Source organism: Diuraphis noxia, unplaced genomic scaffold, assembly GCF_037042655.1.
Source record: "Diuraphis noxia isolate RWA-SAM2 unplaced genomic scaffold, SU_Dnox_SAM2 contig0002, whole genome shotgun sequence".
Lineage (NCBI taxonomy): Eukaryota > Metazoa > Arthropoda > Insecta > Hemiptera > Aphididae > Diuraphis > Diuraphis noxia.
This window is the reverse complement of record NW_028301712.1, coordinates 78,038,280-78,057,856: the sequence shown is the minus strand read 5'-3', so window position 1 is coordinate 78,057,856 and position 19,577 is coordinate 78,038,280. Positions and strand designations below refer to the sequence as shown.

Genomic DNA, 19,577 nt, shown 5'->3' with positions numbered 1-19,577 from the left:
TTCTAGAACGATTCAGTATTTGGGAACTTAATAAAACCAGATTACAGGGAATTTTTTATTTGTCTTCATGTTAGAATAACTTATCGAAAAATGCACCTTTGACCTGGATGATGAGAGATTACATTGATTTTCTTTAGTTCTTCCTTCTTTTTTGTTTTAATTATGTCTTTGTTCCTATTTGTAATTGTTAATAGTATAAATCCATAGCCATTAGCAAGGCCGTATTTAGGGGGGAGCTACATGGTACTGTTGCCCCGAGCGGCTAATTTTTTTATAATTTAAATTTGTATTTTGTATAATGATTAATGATGCGTATTTTATTTTTGTTGCCCCTTGGTGCCAAATTCCTAAATATGGCCCTGGCCATTAGGCGATTATTGTGTAAATTAAAATTAAAATAAGAACATAAGATAATGGAAATATCAATAAACCACGTATTTTAATGTTTTAATCAATTGCGTATAAATGTATACCTAGTTAATAATAATAATAAAAAAAAATCCTACCTCATCTCAGTGGCAAAATGGGCAATCTCGATAAGAATATAAATTTATATTTATATGTAATCTAAAAAGACTTTTGAATGTCATGATCATATTAAGGAATCGACCAACTGGCTAGTCTTAAGGTAAACTTCAAGATTTAGCATGCATTCAAAAAATTTAACGAAGTAGTTAATGTTTTTTTGAAATCAATAGGCAGTTAATAATATAACTTGTCGAACAAAATATAGTTATTTAGATCAAATAATTATTTTATATAGTTTAATTTATATACATTTTGATGGTACCTACTAGGGTCACAAGGCTAATTAATATATTAATGCAATATATTATATAGCAATCTGATAATTATTTTTAACTAGTTTAATTTTTTTTTAGGAATAGTATCTAATAGTTATAATAATAAAAGCTATTATGATTGTGATAATATTTTATAAAATAAATAAATTAAAAGCGTTTAATCATTTAAAATTGTTCACAAAAAAGATAGCATACAAATGATTACAAATGAAAATCATTCATAACTATATTATCATATAAAATGTATAGACAATCAAATTGTTTGCGTATGCAGTTCATAATTAAAATTATTTTTGTGATAACTTATTATAGGTAGCTTTTATAATTATTTTGATTAATTTAATGATCCATTGAAATTATTTCTTAGTAAAATTGGTATTACAGTATTTAAATATTTAAATATTTATTTAATTATGAATTGATTAAGTTTAATTACATTATTATTTGTTTAACACTTAAGAAAAATTGATACTGCATTTAAAATAACGTTCTTGTATTGTAATTTGCCTATGTTAAACGTTGCTCAGGCATAGCCGTTAGTAAATAATGATAATCAAACAAGGAAAATTATTAGCTATAGTTGTAAGATAACGCTTAGCAATATTTAAACATTTTACTTTAACGATTGCGTTATATATTTGTACGTTACGACTATGTCATTTTTATTCAAAAAATCTTTAATACTCAATTTTGATTTCATTGCGAAGCTGTTGGAAACTGGCTATTTTTTAATGCACAATAATTTAGGTTATTTCTAGTTATATGACACAGTGCAGTACAATACACTATATGGATAAATCAAACAAACCAATTTAAAAATCTAAATTTACTTTACAGGAAGAAAGATCACTTCTCACTTAATAAAATAGCAAGATTTTGTGAATTTTTTTTATCTGAACGAGGAAAACTTTATTCATGTGGCATTGAGTTCTGAACTTGAATTAACTATTTAAATATAATGTAAAGAAAACACTTAAAAAATTCTAATAGTTTTTTAATTATTTAGATTTAGAATTTTACTTGAATAAAATCAATGGAAATAGAGTTTTTAAAATCAGAGTTCAATGCGACCTGTATAAAGTCTTTTTAGTTATCAGTTTATCACTTATCACTTATCAATAAATATAAATTCCGAGTAATTACTTATTAGGTGTACATAATGTTTTGTAGTAATCGTAATTTATAATTACTATTTAAGTTTGAGAACTGTGAAAAAGTGCTAATAAATATTAGACATAATTATATGATATTAATATTTATGAGAAAAATAATATTGTTTAAAGTATAAAACATATCTAAATTGAATAGAGGTATTGAGGTATAAATTACACACAAATCATTATGGTGGTAGTACTATATTACATACAATAATTATTATCACTGTATAAAGGAATATAATTATTATAAATTTGATTATAACAATACGTCAGGACCCAAAAGATAGAACCGATGTTAAATCGTATTCGAACTCAGAGTTGATATAAAACAGAAATATAACATTAATAATAATAACTCGACGAGTTTTAAATAAGGTTGTGTAAATTTGAGATGAGTTTTTAATTTTTATAATATACCAACCTACATTTCATAATTTTGATTATCGTTAATCGTGTATTTTTTTGTTGTACTTTAATAAAAATAAAATTATTCATACAACATAATTATTTACAATAATTTTGGTTTTAGATTAAATACAAACACGCGACTTGTCTCATTGGTCCGTGTCACAATAATACGTATTTTAAGATTGTTTGCTATAACGAAACGGACTAAGGACACAGGTCACGGAGGGGCAGCACGTAGAGTTTAATTGTATAGTGTACTGAAATTAGACTTAGGTTTAATATCATAATAATCGTCGTATTTCAAATCGTAAACCTAAATTAACCGATGTGTGCTAGTTCGAGATTCGTCAATGTAATAGTCGCAGCTGTCTGTGAGAAGATGAAACACGCTTGTTTTGGGTGCAGTTAACGTTCTCGGGCCAATCGCACAACATGTTCATCTGAAAGTGATTCACCGATTTAACAGAGCCTTAATTATAAACATTTTTTTTCTTTACCTTGTTAAAGTACAGATTGGACGGACAAGACTGTTCGAGCAACGATCCAAATTCACAAATCACGTATTTGTTACAGTCCGTCCCGTGCCCTTTCAAAAGTGGTTCTGTGCACTGTCCTCTGCCCTGTTCCTCTTCGTATCCGATGTCACTGTTATCGATGACGATCCCGTCCAAGTCATTTCGTTCTTGGTCCAAATAGCAGTCTGGTCCCGGACCCGGTAACCTACCTAGCACTCTGTTGATGGTCTTCAGCATTGGATACGTTTCACAGCCACAGACGTTTCTAAAATCAATCCGTTGTGTCACACAATATACACCAACAAATTGGTCGTTGCCTATACACGCGTACTATTTCCGGACGGAAATGTCTTTTTCACTCACTTGAAATCGTCCAAGTCCAAAGCCCATATCATTGCGCCGCCGAGATCATTGCGTACGACGAATTCGGATTTGAATCTGATCATGTCCTGGTCGTCGAACGACACCCATTGGTTGCCACTGAAGGCGTACGGGCCCATCCTGCCCAGCGGGTCTTGGACCAGTTGCCAATCGCGTTTCAACACTTTGTGGCAGATCTGAAAACCCGACGGACGTGTGAAAACTCAAGTCCCCCGTGAAGGTAATGCACCTCGTAATCTGCATAATTATGGCCGAGCACTTACTTCGTAGTAGGACAAAAATCCTCGAGATCTGGTCGCGTCACCAGCCTCACCTCCACCGTAGGCCGGTGCATTCAATCCGTTGTTTTTACTGGAAGCCAACGAGAACGACTGACCGTAAGTGGGCATACCCATTATTAGTTTACGAGGATCAGCGCCTTGATCCACCCAATAGTACAACGTGAAGTTCTGGAAAAAAAGTTTTATAATATATATTGCATATATATGGTGTGTTATGGGCTGTTAAATTAATGAATTCGAATATTTGGTGAATAGTTTTTTCGCTACTTTTCATATAGCTAAGAAGATTTGATTTGATTTAATAACATTATACATCATAGGCCAAAGTGCATATAATACGAAATTCTGAATTTTTGAGGCTAAGAGCGTAAAACTGCAAAATATATTATCTTCATATGCAATTAATCGTTATTCGGTACCAACTATATTTAGAATTGTTTAATATTTTTTATAGAAGTCGTATTTTTATATTCGTAACGGTACGCAGAGCCCTAAATCAAATGCATGACAATTGTATAATTACGGCGTTGTAGGTCATGTCAAAATCGTCGGGGTGAGAATACATAGGCGCCACGTGCCCAGTCTTTTTATCCCATTGCCCGTGGTAGTCGTACGCCATCACAGATATCCAGTCCAACGTCGCCGAGAGTAGTGGCACATCGTAACCTAATTATATGAAAACAAACGAATAAGACACCAAGACAAGTCACGTGGGTATTGTACACATTTGCGATATCGCTATTGTTCACTTACCCGCGTCTATTACAACTTTGTTGGGCGACACGGCCGCCGACAATAGGAAACCTTCTTTGTTGAACGCTTCTCGCAGTTCCAACAATAGTCTCGAGAACCCTACCTTGTCACTTTTCGGGCCCCTCTTGCAGTCGACCTGTTCATATTTATTATAATAGGACATTACGGTGCACATCAACGATAAAAGTTAATAGTGATAATATATTAGGTATATTATTATGAACCCTGCGGACAAACCACGACTGGCCATAATGCGTCTAATATTGTCTATATTATGGGCCTCGTCGATTTATATCATTACCTGCCAGCACTTTGGATACTCCCAATCGAAATCTAGTCCGTCGAAATCATTTTGCTTCAAATAGCCGACTACGTGTTCCACAAACTTGCGTCTCGCCGACGGGTTGTTGACCAGCGCGCTGTATTTGCTGCCGGCCGAATCGTTCCAACCTCCGATCGCCAACAGCACCTTGACGCCGAATTTCTTGAGCGCTGTCACTTTGCGGTAAAAAACTGCAAACGCACGTGAAAACAAATAAATAATAATCAATCGCATCGCCGCAACCTCCCGCGCCCCTGTCACGACGCGGTCGCGGCCGAAAACGTACAGTTGTCGAAATCCGCCCAAGTGTCGTGCGCCCTGATGACCAAATCTTCGTTGTCCAACACTGCGAACCCGTAGATGATGTGTGTGCAGAGCGACGGGTCGATATCGCTGGGTAAATATTTTCCACCGCTATGCCTGAAATTCCAAACGAAATCGATCAACGGACATATCACAACTGTTAAGCGTTTCAATAATCATCACGAACCTGTACCACGCCCAATTGGTGAAATAACAAACGACTTTAAAGTATCCCTCAGACGGAGGTTTCTCGGTGGTCGTCGTTGGTTTCTGTGTTGTAGTTGTCGTAGTAGTAGTAGTCGTCGTCGTCGGCTTTGTCGTCGTTGGCTTCGTGTACGACGGTTTTGTAGGTCTAGTCGGTAAAAGTGTAGTCGTAGACACTTCGGTGGTAGAAATGTTGTAGTGCGGTGCTAATGTCGTGGTCACGGATGTCGTTGGTTTACTTGTCACAGGTATCATCGGAGTTGTTTGCGGGTGACCTGTTTATGAACAAAGAAAAAAGTTTTCATAATAAAAATCATTGTTTCATCGCTGTATTATTTTAAATGTTAAGAACATATTATATATTATTATGACGTGAACCTACCGTGGAAATCGACATCGGATTTTATCGGGTGTAAAAAATACGGTTAAATATGACATTGTCGTAACCCTACGACGACAATATTAATATATAATACCCATATTGATTGGAAACTCAGAACAACTTAAATAATGCTGTTGATTTGTATTATACTTACATAGTATAAATTTCATTTAAAATTATTTAATAAGCAAGTATTTAAATTTAATTCTAAATACTTATAAATTATTATCAATGGTATTGAATATTAAATGTTATTTTTAAGTTGTTCATTGTTGTACCGACTGTCCGACTATATTTCTTTAGTATTAGTTTTGTGAATTGCGATTTCAACTTTCATCGAGCATAATAGTATGATCGTGTTAAGTGTTATTTATTATGTAAAAATAACAAGACGTAACTCCATATAGTTAAATAAATACATATATATTGTATGCACAGATGATTGATGAATATTCCGAATAAATAGTGTTACTGAAGTTATAAAATGTTATAATGACTTGTTTAAAAAAGTAATGTAGCTTATATAGTTTATTATTATCCTACCTGAAGTTGAAATTTATTTTTTTAGTAATCTTTACAATACTATAGAGTATTATTAAATGCACACATTTATTACTATGCTACAATTAATATGCTCAAAAAAATATATAAAAAATTGTTTTTATACAATACCGTTTTCTAATACTTCTAGTACTATCAAAATATTAAATAATTCATATACTCTTACCGTGTTTTTGACCTAATGTTTTCATGATAGTGCTGAGTAGTGGATAATTTCCCTGGCCACATAAGTTTCGATAATCATCCAAATCTAAAGCCCAAATCATAGCGCCTCCCAAATTCATAGATTTCACATACTCTGCCTAAAATTAGACATATATATTATATATAAAACGTTATTGGGTATTCAATCTTTGTGAATTAATCATTTACCTTTTGTGCTACTGTTTTTACATCATCGAATCCTACCCATTGGTTACCCTTATATGCATATGGGCCCATTCTATTTTGTGGGTCTTGAACAATAGTCCATTGCTCGGAGGCAAGTTTACGACAAATCTACATCACAATATCATTTTATAAACAATTTATTTAAAACTTCAAAGTTTAAAGGGCATACTTCATAGTAAGCAATGAACCCAGCAGATCGGGTGAATGGACCTGCTTCTCCTGCGCCAGACGAAGGTGCGTTTAAACCGTGCACCTTTGGATTAGATAAAGTGAACGATTGGCCGTACAATGGAAACCCAAGAACAATTTTCCTACTGCTTGCGCCCTTCTCGATCCAATAATGGATAGTATAGTTCTTAAAAAAATAATTTATTTATATAAGATAATTTATTTTTACTATAAAATTATATTGTTTAACTTACCAAGTTGAAATACTCAATGTCGTCTTCTGGATGATGATATATTGGTGCAACATGACCAGTTTTCTTATCCCATTGTCCATGATAATCATAAGTCATTACACCAATCCAATCTAAGTATTGGTTTAATATGGGCACATCATAACCTAAAATAATTGTATGTTTAATACAATGATTTAAGAAAAAAAAAACAAATAAATTTATTTACCCGAATCTATTACAACTTTACTAGGAGAAACAGCAGCAGATAATAAGTATCCATGTGGTTTAAAAGCTTGTTTGAGCTCAATCAAAAAATTGGAGAATGCGTTTTTGTCAGAATCTGGGCCTTGGTCACAATTGGTCTGTATTTAATTAGTTCCAGTTATTATTAATAAAAAGAAAAATAACTTAAAAACACATAATATAATAGTATTATATATTTATTACCTGCCAACATTTGGGATATTCCCAATCTACATCAAGACCTTCAAAGCCATATTTGTACATAAAATCGAGTACATTGTTAATAAACTTTTTGCGACTGGAACGATTATTAACCAAACGACTGTATTTATCACCCGCCGAATCATTCCATCCGCCTAAACCAATAGATACTTTGACTCCACGTCGTTTGAGTGCCACTACTCGTTCATAAAAACCTAAAAAACGGAATTGCTGTTAAACATTTTTTGATTTAATCAATCCTTAACTTCACGCGTACCATTATCAATGTCTGCCCACGAATCGAATACTCTAATAACAAGATCTGTGTAATCTAGAGTTGCAAAACCATATACTACATGAGTGCAGAGATTTGGATCCGTGTCTTCTGGGAAAAATTTACCTGGTGAAGGTCGGTACCATGCCCAGTTGGTGAAATAACATACAACTTTATATTGTCCTACAAGGTTAAATAAAATTGTGTCATAAGCGTTAAAAGGTTTAATTTTTGCCTTATTAAGTTACCCGTCAAATGATAGTTCGATTGGGTTGTTGGGAGAGTTGCGGCAGTTGTAGTGGTAGGTTTCCATGCCCACGGATCTTCTGTAGTAGGAGCTACAGTTGTTGGCTTCCATGGAATATAGTTCTCTTCTGTAGTTGATTCTGTAGTAGTAGTTGTAGAAGTAGTTGGCTTTTGTGTGGTTGGTTTCAAAGTGGTTGGCTTATGTGTGGTTGGTTTCAAAGTGGCTGGTTTATGTGTGGTTGGTTTCAAAGTCGTTGGCTTTGTTATTATTGGTTTCGAAGTAGTTGGCTTCGTGATTGGTACAGTACTCGACGGTTGACTGGGCGATGATGGAATTTCTGGCCCTTCGGTCGGGTAAGTGTTAATTTCTTGAGAAGGCATACACCCAGAATTCATTGGCCAGTCACAAAGCCTAAACCTCTGTACACAAAATAAAATTATTAAAATGTAAGCATGATTATTATTTAATTTAAATCTCACATTATTCCAATAGAGACCAGCAGGACATGAGTTAACTTTAAACTTCCCCCATAAACATTGTAAATATTTATTGCAATCTCCTGGATGAGGTGCGAATTCACCTTCTTGACATTCCACCGGAGATTTTACTAACATACCTAGAGTAACGGAAAATAAAAAAAAACTTAATGATTATTCTGTAGTTATAAAACTAATACAATTATAATTTTTGGTATTATTACTGGTGAACGTAAATATGCTATTTGAACGTTGGTAGTTGCAATAGACATTGTATTTCCAGTCACATATTTTCTTTTGATCGTTCCAAGCTAATCCAGCTGAACAAAACTGTCTCACGAAATAACCGTAGGAACACACAAAGTATGAAGTACAGTCACCAATAGCGGCGACATATTCGCCTTCAATGCAATTCCTATATTTTTTTGTCTTTAATATACACAAAACAAAATCAGTATTTTGGAAATCAAAATTTTAAAATTCTTTCTATGTTATGAATTACAGTTGTTGTTGGTCTCCATGTAGTCATCGGTCTTACTGTTGTTGTCGTTGGTCGCCACGTAGGGGTTGGTCGAACTGTTGTAGGTCTTGATGCAGTGACAGGTTTTCGTGTCGTAGTTGTTGTTGTAGTTACTTCGGAAATTTGAGAATTGGCTGTAAATTATTTTAATATTTATTTTAACATATTTTAGTAATAGCTATGAAAGCTAAAAACTCACTGGGTTCATTGCAGTCAACATTTCTTAACGAATCGCATTTATTGGCATTTCTATTCCACAGAAACCCTTCTTTACAAGCATATTTCCTATAACGTCCGTTTTTACATTGATAATAGTTCTGACAACTATCTTTAGAAGATTGGTACGTTCCTGGTTTGCACAATTCTTGTTGTTCTGGTCTTTGAGTATGGTACTCGGACCACCATGGACGATTTACAGATGGTTTATGAGTTGTCTGTTGTTCAATTGCGATTACTTCATCAATAGTAGGTTCAGTCGTGGTTGTAGTAGAGGTGGTCGGAGGGGTTGTTGTTGTTGTTGTTGTTGAAGGTCGGGTTTGTGGTTTAGTTGTATATTGCGTTGTTGGTCTAGTAGGTTGTTGTGTTGTCGATATGGTTGTCGGTCTAGTAGGTTGTGTTGTTGATACTGTTGATGAAGATTGTTCTTCCCAATAACCTATAGGTAATCATAACATATATCATTATTAATAGGAATTAATTGTAGTTATAAATTATTGAATTTTAAACAAATTATATAATATATACTGCTTACTAATAAATAATAAACCCATACCATGATTTTCGATATTTTATAAATAATTGTGCAGACTGACATTAATCTGTATATTGTTTTAAATTAATTAAGCTATATAATATTTAAAACTATACGTATTTAAATGATTAGTTTATAGGAGTATAATTATATTTTTATTTTTATTCATTGTGTATGACGTATGTTAATATTTAAATATTATATAATATTATAGTAGAAGCTGTCGATAGTGACATTGAAGTGGCACCATTAAAAAAACGTATTTGTATCATTCATCATTCGGTATATTTTAACAGGAAAAGCTTATTATTTATAGCTACATAATACGGATTATAGATTTCTATCGGGACTATAATATTTTATTTCGTTCTAATTTCAAATATAAAATACAAACCTTGCCCTTCTTCGGTAGTTGTAGGAATTTGATAAATTGGTGTATTTGGATAATCTGGTTTATTACATATCAAATTTGACGATTTAGTTGGAATTCTTTTAAATACTTCGTTAACTTTTGTAAGTAGTGGATAAGAACCTTTACAGCATATATTGTTAAAGTCATCTAAATCAATAGTCCAAACCATAGCTCCTCCAAGTTCTTGATTCACTATATATTCGGACTAAAATCAAATGATTTATAATAAAATTATACAATTTTCTTACTTAAAAGATAAAATATTTTATCATTTTAATTGTGTTGTAGGTACCTTTAATTTAATTGATATCTCGTCATCGTAGCTGACCCATTGATTTCCACTATACGCATATGGATCAAATCCTTTTTTATCTCTTGATACTTGCCATTTTTCGTTAGCAACTAAAATATACATTTAGAATACTAAATAATATATTGATAAATATATCAATATATAATATGATACAAACTACTGAATAACCATTTGTTTTTTTTTACCAAAAATACAACTAATTTATAGTAAAATTAATAATATTATAAATTTCAAATTTTGTATTAATAAAGATTTTATATTAATAACATTAATAATTAATTGAGTTAAAAAAATAATATTCATAAATATGATTTTAAATTAGCCTAAGAAATTCTTAGTAAGAATAAGTTGTACATTGAACATAATATACCCTTATTTAAACATTTAATTTAAGTATCATCAATGAAATAAATCAATCACATGGTATGTGATATAAAAAATGTTGTATAAGTCTAATTTGAAAAGATTGTACCTCTATTACAAATTTCGTAGTACGCCAACATTCCAGGTTGCTGTGTATATTCACCAGGATATCCTGATCCTTTGGCTGGGTCACCAAGCCCGTGTTCTGAATTCGATGACAATGTATACGTCTGACCATAAAATGGGAGACCAACTACGATCTTTGACGGATCTGCGCCCAATTTCCGTACTAATTCAATGGTGGAATCCTATATGTATGAAAAAAAATTGTTAATTGAAACTATGAAAATTTATGTTATTTTTCTATTAACATACCATATTGTACTTAGGGAATTCGTCACTGTCTTTATAATAAGCCGGACTCACGTGTCCAGTGACATTTTCCCAGGAGCCATGATAATCATATGTCATTATAGACATAAAATCTAAGTATTCACTTAAACTTGGGAAATCATAAGCTTCTTTAATAATTTCTTCGTAACCAGAGATTGCAGCTGATAATTCAAACGGTGGGTCTTGTTTATTGAATTCAGATTTAAGTTCCTATAACATCAAAATCGATTAAATATTGACCTAGGTATTTTATTTTATATAAGCAACGACAGTACTTGTATTAGTTTAACAAAATTTGTTTTGTCCGAAGATGGACCTTGCGTGCAATCGGCTTGCCAACACACAGGATAATTCCAGTCTAGATGAAGACCGTTAAAATTATATTTTCTTAAAAATGCAACAGCAGAATTTACAAAACTGTAATAAAATAAATTAGTTTTTATCTTTTTTACCATACGTTTCTGAAAATTTACCTTCTCCTGGTAGTTCCACTGCTAATTAATTTTGAATACTTATCACCGGCTGAGTCGGTCCATCCTCCCATTGAGATCATAACTTTGATATCTCCAGACTTTGAATTGGACACCAATCTTTCGTAAAACTCTAAAAGTTTAAAATATTTATAACTTTATACTTAACATAATTTTTTATTATTAATCGATTATTACTGTTCTCAAAATCTTCCCATTCATTGCCCGATGTTATTGTTAAATCATTGGGGTCTAGAGAAGCAAATGCATAAACTACATGTGTACATAGACCTTTGTCTATATACTCCGGAGCAAATTTTCCTTCTCCATAACGATACCATGACCAGCTAGCAAAGTAACATACCACTCTTTTGTTTAAATCTAAAAATAAATTATCTATTACATACTAAAATCAAAAATATTTTAGTCTGATAATGATTATACTTACCAAATTGTAACGGTGTTTCTCGTAGACTGTTTGCCATTGAATTTTTTTTATTAACTTTAAAAATATTACAAAAAAAACAATTAAATTTGATAGTAAGTATACAAATATTTTTACAGTATTCAAACTTACTATTACTTATATATGTCTTAACTGTGGTTACAAGTGGCCAAGGAGTGCCACAAAGTCCATTATAATCATCTGAATCTAATGACCATAACATTATGCCTCCTAATGATAACTTTTCTATATATTCAAGCTAAAATACAATAATTATATTATTAAATTAAACTTTAAACATTTAATTTAATTTACTTTTCTTGTTAAACTATGATGGTTCTCATAACTGATCCATTGATCTTTTCTAACAACAAATGGGGAACCAGATTTGTCCGAATACTGTCTCCAATCGTCCTTTTTTGTACGATCGCATACTTCATAATACGATAGGAATCCAGACGTTTTAGTCCATCTACCAGCATATCCATCACCGTTGGTCCGAGAACCCGGTTGGAAATTTTTAGGGTCAGCTAATCTAAAACTTCTACCGAATAATGCTACACCAACTATAATCTGATTTGGATCTGCACCATTATGTATCCATTGCTTCACCATATGATCCTAGAAAATTCAAATTTATATTACATGTTGTTCAAATAAATAAAAAATTTCAAAATGTTAAAAATATTTACCACATTGCGATACTTTGATGATGGATCCCTATCTACTGCACTGTATAGTGGAGCGTGATGACCAATAATTTTTTCATCGTCTTGTCGAAAATCAAAACTCTTGAGAATAATAAAATCTAAATTTAGAATAATTCTTTTAGTGTCAAAATGTCTTGACGTTTGATCTAGTGGTGGTACAATTAGTGATAATGACCATCCTCTTGGTTTTAGCACACTAGCCAATTCTTCAATCAACAGTGGAAATTCTTCTTTAGTGTTTTCATCTTCACCAAACTCGTCTAAAAATGTATTCAATAATAAAACTGAAAACTTAAAATTATTATAAAAATTTATTACTATAAGTTGTTGGTGTAATATCAGATAAAACTAGTCCATCAAATCCACTAGTTTTCAAAACTTCCGAGACCGAAATGATAAAATCTCTCTTCGAAAACAATACACTTTCGGGTAAAATTTCGTTGATTAGTAATAATATTTTTGTCGAAGGGTTTTTCTTTTTTAAATGTGCGATTGAAGCAAACGTGCCTGAAAATTAGTAAAATATTAATCGATAAAAATTGAACAATATGTACAGAATTTTCATTTCAATGTTTATACCATTTGATTGACTGGAATACCAATTGTTAGCAATAGTGTCAAAATTTGTGTCTGCAGAACTGAACAATATATGGGTACATGAAGACAAAATGATTTTTTCCAAGTTTTGTGGAATTTGGTTTTTATGGTATTGTGTAGAGTCAAGATGACAAAAAACATTTGCAGCTAGAAATTTCATTTATGATAAAAAAAAAAAACAAAAAACTATAAAACTATTTTTATATTTAAAAATAAAACATTACTTCCAGACGCTAATCTATATTTTGAGGGTGATGGATCTTTTTTTGATGGTAGTTTTTCAACAGCATCACGAACAGGAACGTGGATTTTGTATCTGAGGACACATACAATATTAATTTATTGCATTATTTTAATGGTTATAATTTCAGTTGAAAATAGAACTATATTCTGAAATATAATTTGTATTCGTATATGAATATGTAAATTGAGATGTTAAATAAATACATTTTAGAATCAAATTAAAATATGTATAATATTATGTATTTTAATTATGAGTAATCAATTTGAATTTCTATTATGTTGAACATAAGAAACTTTTAAAATAACGTCACGAAATTGGTTTTTAGAGTAATTAAAATATAGATATTATATATAATAATGAACAAGTTTTGATTATTTGGTTTTATAAACATTACCTTTCGAACTGATGAGGCACTCGTTCAATAGCCGCCCTGCTTGGTAAAATATTGAATTCCCTGTTGCGATTATCGGATGATTCATCTTTATCTATATACGTCAAACCTCGTGTTTGTACGATAAAAAGGATAACGGTAAACAAAACACCGATGATCCTCATGGCTGAAAATATTAATTTAAATAGACGTCATTGCACGTGCTTGCATATATGTTTTATGAACAAAACGCATCACGTTGCATCATTTTTAAATTTTACCGTAATACAAACAAAATATAATAATAATATGTTCTATATAGACCTTCGTTCAAAAAGTCTAATAATTATAAAAAAAAAAAAAATAATGTCTGTATTCTATAAAAAATCACTATTTATCTATAAAAAAAAAAAAAAAAACAGCAATAACACATTAGTGACGGTCTTATTGTTCAATATTCGTGCAGAGTATGTAAATACGTTGACCCATAGAATTAAGGATTATTCGATTCTTCATTAGAAAAAGTGGTTTCACGACCCTCACGAACTCTTACGTTACAAATCGATTCCATTAGTTTAATACTTTTAATATGTTATGTAATTTTTGCGCGCTACCTGTCTAAAATTAAGTAATCAAATTTTTCACCCCAAATTAATGACTTAAGTAAGACACCATTAGGCCTGATCGTCGCTAATGAAAATTAGTTTTACCTAATTTTATTTTTATTAGAACAAAAGTTTAAAATCACGATATATTATTTTATTCTCGATCCGAATTCCAAATACATAACGATTTAGTTGTATTTTTTTTTTTTCTAGACTGCGCAAAGTGATTTCAAGGTCGTGGCGATAAATAATGTTTATTTCATATACATAAATATATCATATTATAATGTATATATCATATACCAGAGATACAATTATATATATATCATTGTATCTCTGGTCGATCAATTTTTTTTACGAATGTTACCGAAGTCGTTTTTACCGCCGACGACCGTTGGTAAATACCTTTTTGTCGTGTAATCTGTCAACACTTCCTACACTGCACACGATATTGTCCATAGACGTCCCATATACCGATATGTATCAAACGCTGAGACGCGTATATTAATGCATATGGACAACAGGTTAGTTACTGCGAGAGGTCAAGTGCAATAAAGCACGCAAGGCAACGCAACGTTCGGACGGTGACTATTACAATAATATAATATATTATACCTACACCAGATAAACACAATATTATGCTGCTACTACCGTATGACTCGGGGGCATTTTCCGTAATCATCTCGTATTAGACCCGATGTGTTGGTTTAATTTGAGTGCCGACAAATCTACATAACCGCACAGAGACGCGCCCGTATAGTATAATATTACAACTGGACCATTAAATTACAGATGTGCCGCTGATATTTGTCCCCGGGGCGATGTAATACCCAATCGCTCAGTGTGCGCCAATAATAATGGCTGGCGGGCCACCGTCATCACCAGCTAGATGAGTAACCGCCACCGCTACTATGCGCAAAACAATCGAACCCAATCAGATACCCAAGAGATTTTTTCACGTACCTTTCTACATAGTGTAAGAACAATACCAAAAATTTGTTTATATTCTTGTATAACTTGGTATATAACATAGCAAATAAAAGGGCACCACTCCTCAATATATTATAATTTTGAACGTTGAATAGTTCTTATTCCTATGATGATGATTTTAGTGTTTTGTTTATTCATGTATTTTTTTTTTTAACTCGATCATAATGTTTTCAAGTTTTAACGATACCCGTATTTCGGTGACAATAATAATATTATTTTTATTTTCAACTCAAGCAGTTTATAAAGTGAGAAATTAATAAAAAAATATATTTATACCAATATAGGTATCTACGTGCGTTTAAACTTCCGGTCTATTATCGTAGAACCCGTTCGAACAAAAAAAAAACATTTAAATTAAATCTACCATATACTTTATGTGACGAGACACAAAATTAAATTGAACACATTTAAGTATATTTAACAATGAAATTATAAAAAGTAAAACATTTTTTAATTTTAATTGAAAATTGATCTTCTGAAAACAAATATATATTTTAAATTATCTCAAAATAAGTTATTAACTAAATACATAATATTAAATCTACTTACATCATATATAATTAAAAGTGTATTATTAAATTTAATAATTTAATATTAATATTGAACTAGTTAATAATTATGCTAAATGTAAATCTGTAAATAAGTAAAAATTTAAATCTTAAATATATTAAGGGAGTATAAAGTCATAGGTTAATAGTTAAATTTACTGCTTAACGCCTAAACATTTATAAGAAATTCATCAAAAGTATGTAATCTCACATTGCCTTAATCTTCTTTGTGTTGTTATCAAAATATGATAAACTAATGTAAGTTGTTACACAAATAAACGTAACTATAGTTTTAAAAATAATTTTTACTTTGCACGAAATTGTTTAATTCTAATATGGGTAATTGACCGTTAGCAAAAGATATTAGATAGTACATAAACTATTAAAGTTATAATAAATAACCAGTGTTACGTACGAAGTACAAATTGGTGAATTAATTTTTTACATGGAATGCGTATAGTATGTATGAAATCTTCCAAAACAAAATAAGTATTAATAAAATAAACATTTTAAAAATAATATATGAATGAAGACAGCGAGATGACAAATAATGAACATTGAATTATTACTTCACAAAATAATATTTTATTAATAAAAAACGCAATTTGATTACTTATTAAACTTCGTGGAAAAAACGAGAAAAATTTTCTTATGAAGGGTAAAAAAGCATACTAATCTAGAAACAGTAAAAATGTAAAAAAAAAATTTGAAGACACTAAGATGACAAATGACGATAATTGCAAATAAATACGTGAGGATATATTTTATGATTGCATTTTATAGCTTATATATAGAGTGAGGTAAGGATTTAATAATATCATTACGAGTTGCTATTTAAGGTGTTGAACAAAATTTTATTTTTATCCAACAACGAAACAATATAAGTGTGTATGAAAAAAATCTGCGAAGACATTAAGACGACAAATGACAAACAAGAAACATGCAAATTAATTTCAAGACATCAATTTTATGTATACCTATATTCAATAGTTTAAAAATTATATGTATGCGATTTAAATCGATAGTAATTATGTTACGTACCTCTATTCAAAATAGCATCGGATGACAGAAAGACCTGACCGAGTGGCTCTGGTGGTCGTGTCGTGTAAAGCTCAAGATTATAGTTATTAATATCTTACAGGTCAGGCATCTACCTAAGTCGAAGTCGCTGACTCGTCTGACTCCCGAAATGGATTAAATCCCGAACGGATTAAAAATACAATATATAGTATAATAATATATTTAATATACATCACCGTGGATGAACCGCGGGCGATCTGGATGGGAGTAAACAAAACGATTTGAGCTGTGAGCCTTGAGTGAGCACGTCTAACACGAGGCTCCACAGATCCTGTAGTACGTGTTTATATAATTGTTAAACGGCAAACGAATGCATTAATATTATTATTATACGAGCGACGATCGTTTCGCGGGAAACATCGATTTTAAACGATACTTGCATAGGAAAAAAAACTCCAGAAATGGTGTGACAGTTGAAGAGACGAAAACGTCGTTATTTCTATTAATCCTTACGATTGTGATCCTACTCTGTTCAGTGATGTGTTTTCGTGACGACGGCGACAACGACCGCGTCCTGCGTGCACGGGTCGATCACTGCGGTCACTCGCGCGGGTTTTCCGATCAGCGAACGTATAGGATTTATTTCTCTAAAATTGTATTAATAATATGTTTTAGGATTCACGTCGCGTGCCTGTATGGCCTGTATGACGTCGCGTCATCACTATAGATTACTAATCAACGGTATACAATACCACCTTACGATACGACGACGACGATTATTATTGATTATACTAATAATATTTCGAATACGATTTTATTATACTAATAATAATATTATATTTAATCGAAACTATACGCTATGGGACGGTATACATTAATATTCAATCTTATGATGTGTTATACCTGAGGCGGTGCTGCTGATGGCTGACCGACCGTGGTTGCTTGGGCGGTTGACGACACAACGAGGCATGATAATAATATGTCCGGTGGACGGCGCGGACCGCGATAGAATGATGCCGGCAATCCTCCGCGATGACGGCGGCAGCGACGTCTCCACCCCGTGCCGGAGCGATCATCCGGAGGGGAGTGTGACCACCGACCGGTTCAAGGTCGTCCGGAAAGGGTATACGTTCTCGGCCGGGTTGGCGGGCGCACGACCGAAACCTCAGCGGCTGATCGCGAAGGCTTTGGAAAGGGCCTGTGCAGTTCGCGATCAGTTTGCAGTCCGACGACCGCCGACAATGCCCGGGGACTTCTTCGGCGGAATCTCACAACGCGCTCTAATTTTTCCCAAACGATCGATGCGTTGATTCCGCTTAACGATTGTCTCCTTCCGAAAAAATATTTTGTTTAACTGCCTGGTGTCGCGGAAGACCGCGCGAAACTATTACAATATTGGTAGGTACATTCGACATATTATAATACCTACTACAGTCGTCACACAAATCGCCTATATAGGCTCTATATCATACTTTCGGTCCATAAATCGTATAGGTACACTAAGTAGCCTAATCATAATTATATACAATCAATTTTATTGTAGGTACATATAATAATGAAATCAATAACCGCTGCAATTATGTATTATGTTCCATAAATTAAAATCCAAGGATATTAATAATACATTTATCTGTTTTTATGTTTAAAATCAACGTCGGTAATTTATTTATTATGCATTAAAAATATATATATGTATATCTATGTACTTGTTTTGAACCAAACATATTACATTTGACAACGTGCAGGCTATTATTATGTAGCTTTAAATGTGATTATAATAATATAGTTTAAATATTATAATAAATAATTGTGCGAACATTTTTTTTTCCATTTCAAACGTTTCGAAAATAATGAAGTGTTCTATAATATCTCCACACACACACCTTAAATTCATATTTTTCAGTGCAAATACATATTTTAGCAACTATTTTGGTGTATTTTAAATGGTAAGACTAAGCCCCAAGACTTTAAGTTTTGTCTGGTGACAACATTATGACGACAGTTCTTAGTTATGACTTATAATATATGCTGTTCAGTTTATTCGGTAGGTGTTAAATTATAATATTTAACAATGAAAAATGTATTTGGATTTTGCGGATGTTAAGTCATGAAAAAAATCTTGGCACTTTAATCGAATGTTTTATTATTCAATAGAATAGACATACCTATTCAAATCAGATAAATGGTATGTATCTAAGCTAATTTTGGCAGATATTATTAAAAAGTAATGTACCTATTTATTTATACGATCATAGGTGAGGAATTTCAACACTGACTTAAATACATTATAATTTATAATATCGTTTTATTGTTACTTATTGCTTGTATAATATTGAGATATTTATTTAATTTTTTACAATATTATTATTCGTCACATTATTTTACTTTTCAATTTTAAATATTTTCTATCGATTCAATCGAAACACAAATATTTATCGAGTGTCCGTTATTTTTTAGGCATTACACTATACTGCATAATACCTTCATGTCTAAATATGCTTATAATGTTGAAAGGAATTATGCA

General features: G+C 31.9%; 1 protein-coding gene across 2 annotated transcripts; it reads right to left on the bottom strand.

The window, feature by feature from the left end:
- Positions 1 to 2,142: 2,142 nt before the first annotated feature.
- On the bottom strand, positions 2,143 to 18,071 carry LOC107166249 (putative chitinase 10). Of its 2 annotated transcripts, none has more exons than XM_015514835.2 (37): positions 17,957 to 18,071; positions 13,915 to 14,077; positions 13,501 to 13,592; positions 13,259 to 13,423; positions 12,998 to 13,186; positions 12,662 to 12,939; positions 12,285 to 12,590; positions 12,102 to 12,228; positions 11,973 to 12,026; positions 11,723 to 11,905; positions 11,528 to 11,657; positions 11,330 to 11,471; positions 11,037 to 11,264; positions 10,771 to 10,969; positions 10,278 to 10,387; positions 9,968 to 10,190; positions 9,022 to 9,477; positions 8,805 to 8,956; positions 8,527 to 8,731; positions 8,306 to 8,442; positions 7,828 to 8,245; positions 7,583 to 7,762; positions 7,309 to 7,520; positions 7,088 to 7,223; positions 6,883 to 7,025; positions 6,630 to 6,815; positions 6,443 to 6,568; positions 6,237 to 6,372; positions 5,111 to 5,402; positions 4,907 to 5,040; positions 4,600 to 4,811; positions 4,299 to 4,434; positions 4,069 to 4,211; positions 3,528 to 3,713; positions 3,247 to 3,440; positions 2,866 to 3,148; positions 2,143 to 2,808 (listed from the first exon to the last, which is right to left on the bottom strand). In XM_015514835.2, the coding sequence occupies exons 1-37, from the start codon at positions 18,021 to 18,023 to the stop codon at positions 2,716 to 2,718; spliced, it is 6,816 nt and encodes a 2,271-aa protein (XP_015370321.2). In that variant the 5' UTR covers positions 18,024 to 18,071; the 3' UTR covers positions 2,143 to 2,715. The 2 variants fall into 2 exon arrangements, with proteins under 2 accessions (XP_015370321.2, XP_089075688.1); XM_089219562.1 differs by lacking the exon at positions 17,957 to 18,071 and adding an exon at positions 17,075 to 17,618.
- Between the last annotated feature and the right edge of the window lie 1,506 nt (positions 18,072 to 19,577).

Coding starts and splice junctions, on each gene's coding strand:
- LOC107166249 (XM_015514835.2), bottom strand. CDS start 18,023: ATGCCTCGTTGTGTCGTCAACCGCCCAAGCAACCACGGTCGGTCAGCC. Junction 10,191..10,277: donor AGATATCAATTAAATTAAAG/GTACCTACAACA, acceptor ATTTGATTTTAG/TCCGAATATATAGTGAATCA. Junction 6,816..6,882: donor ACATTGAGTATTTCAACTTG/GTAAGTTAAACA, acceptor TATTTTTTTAAG/AACTATACTATCCATTATTG.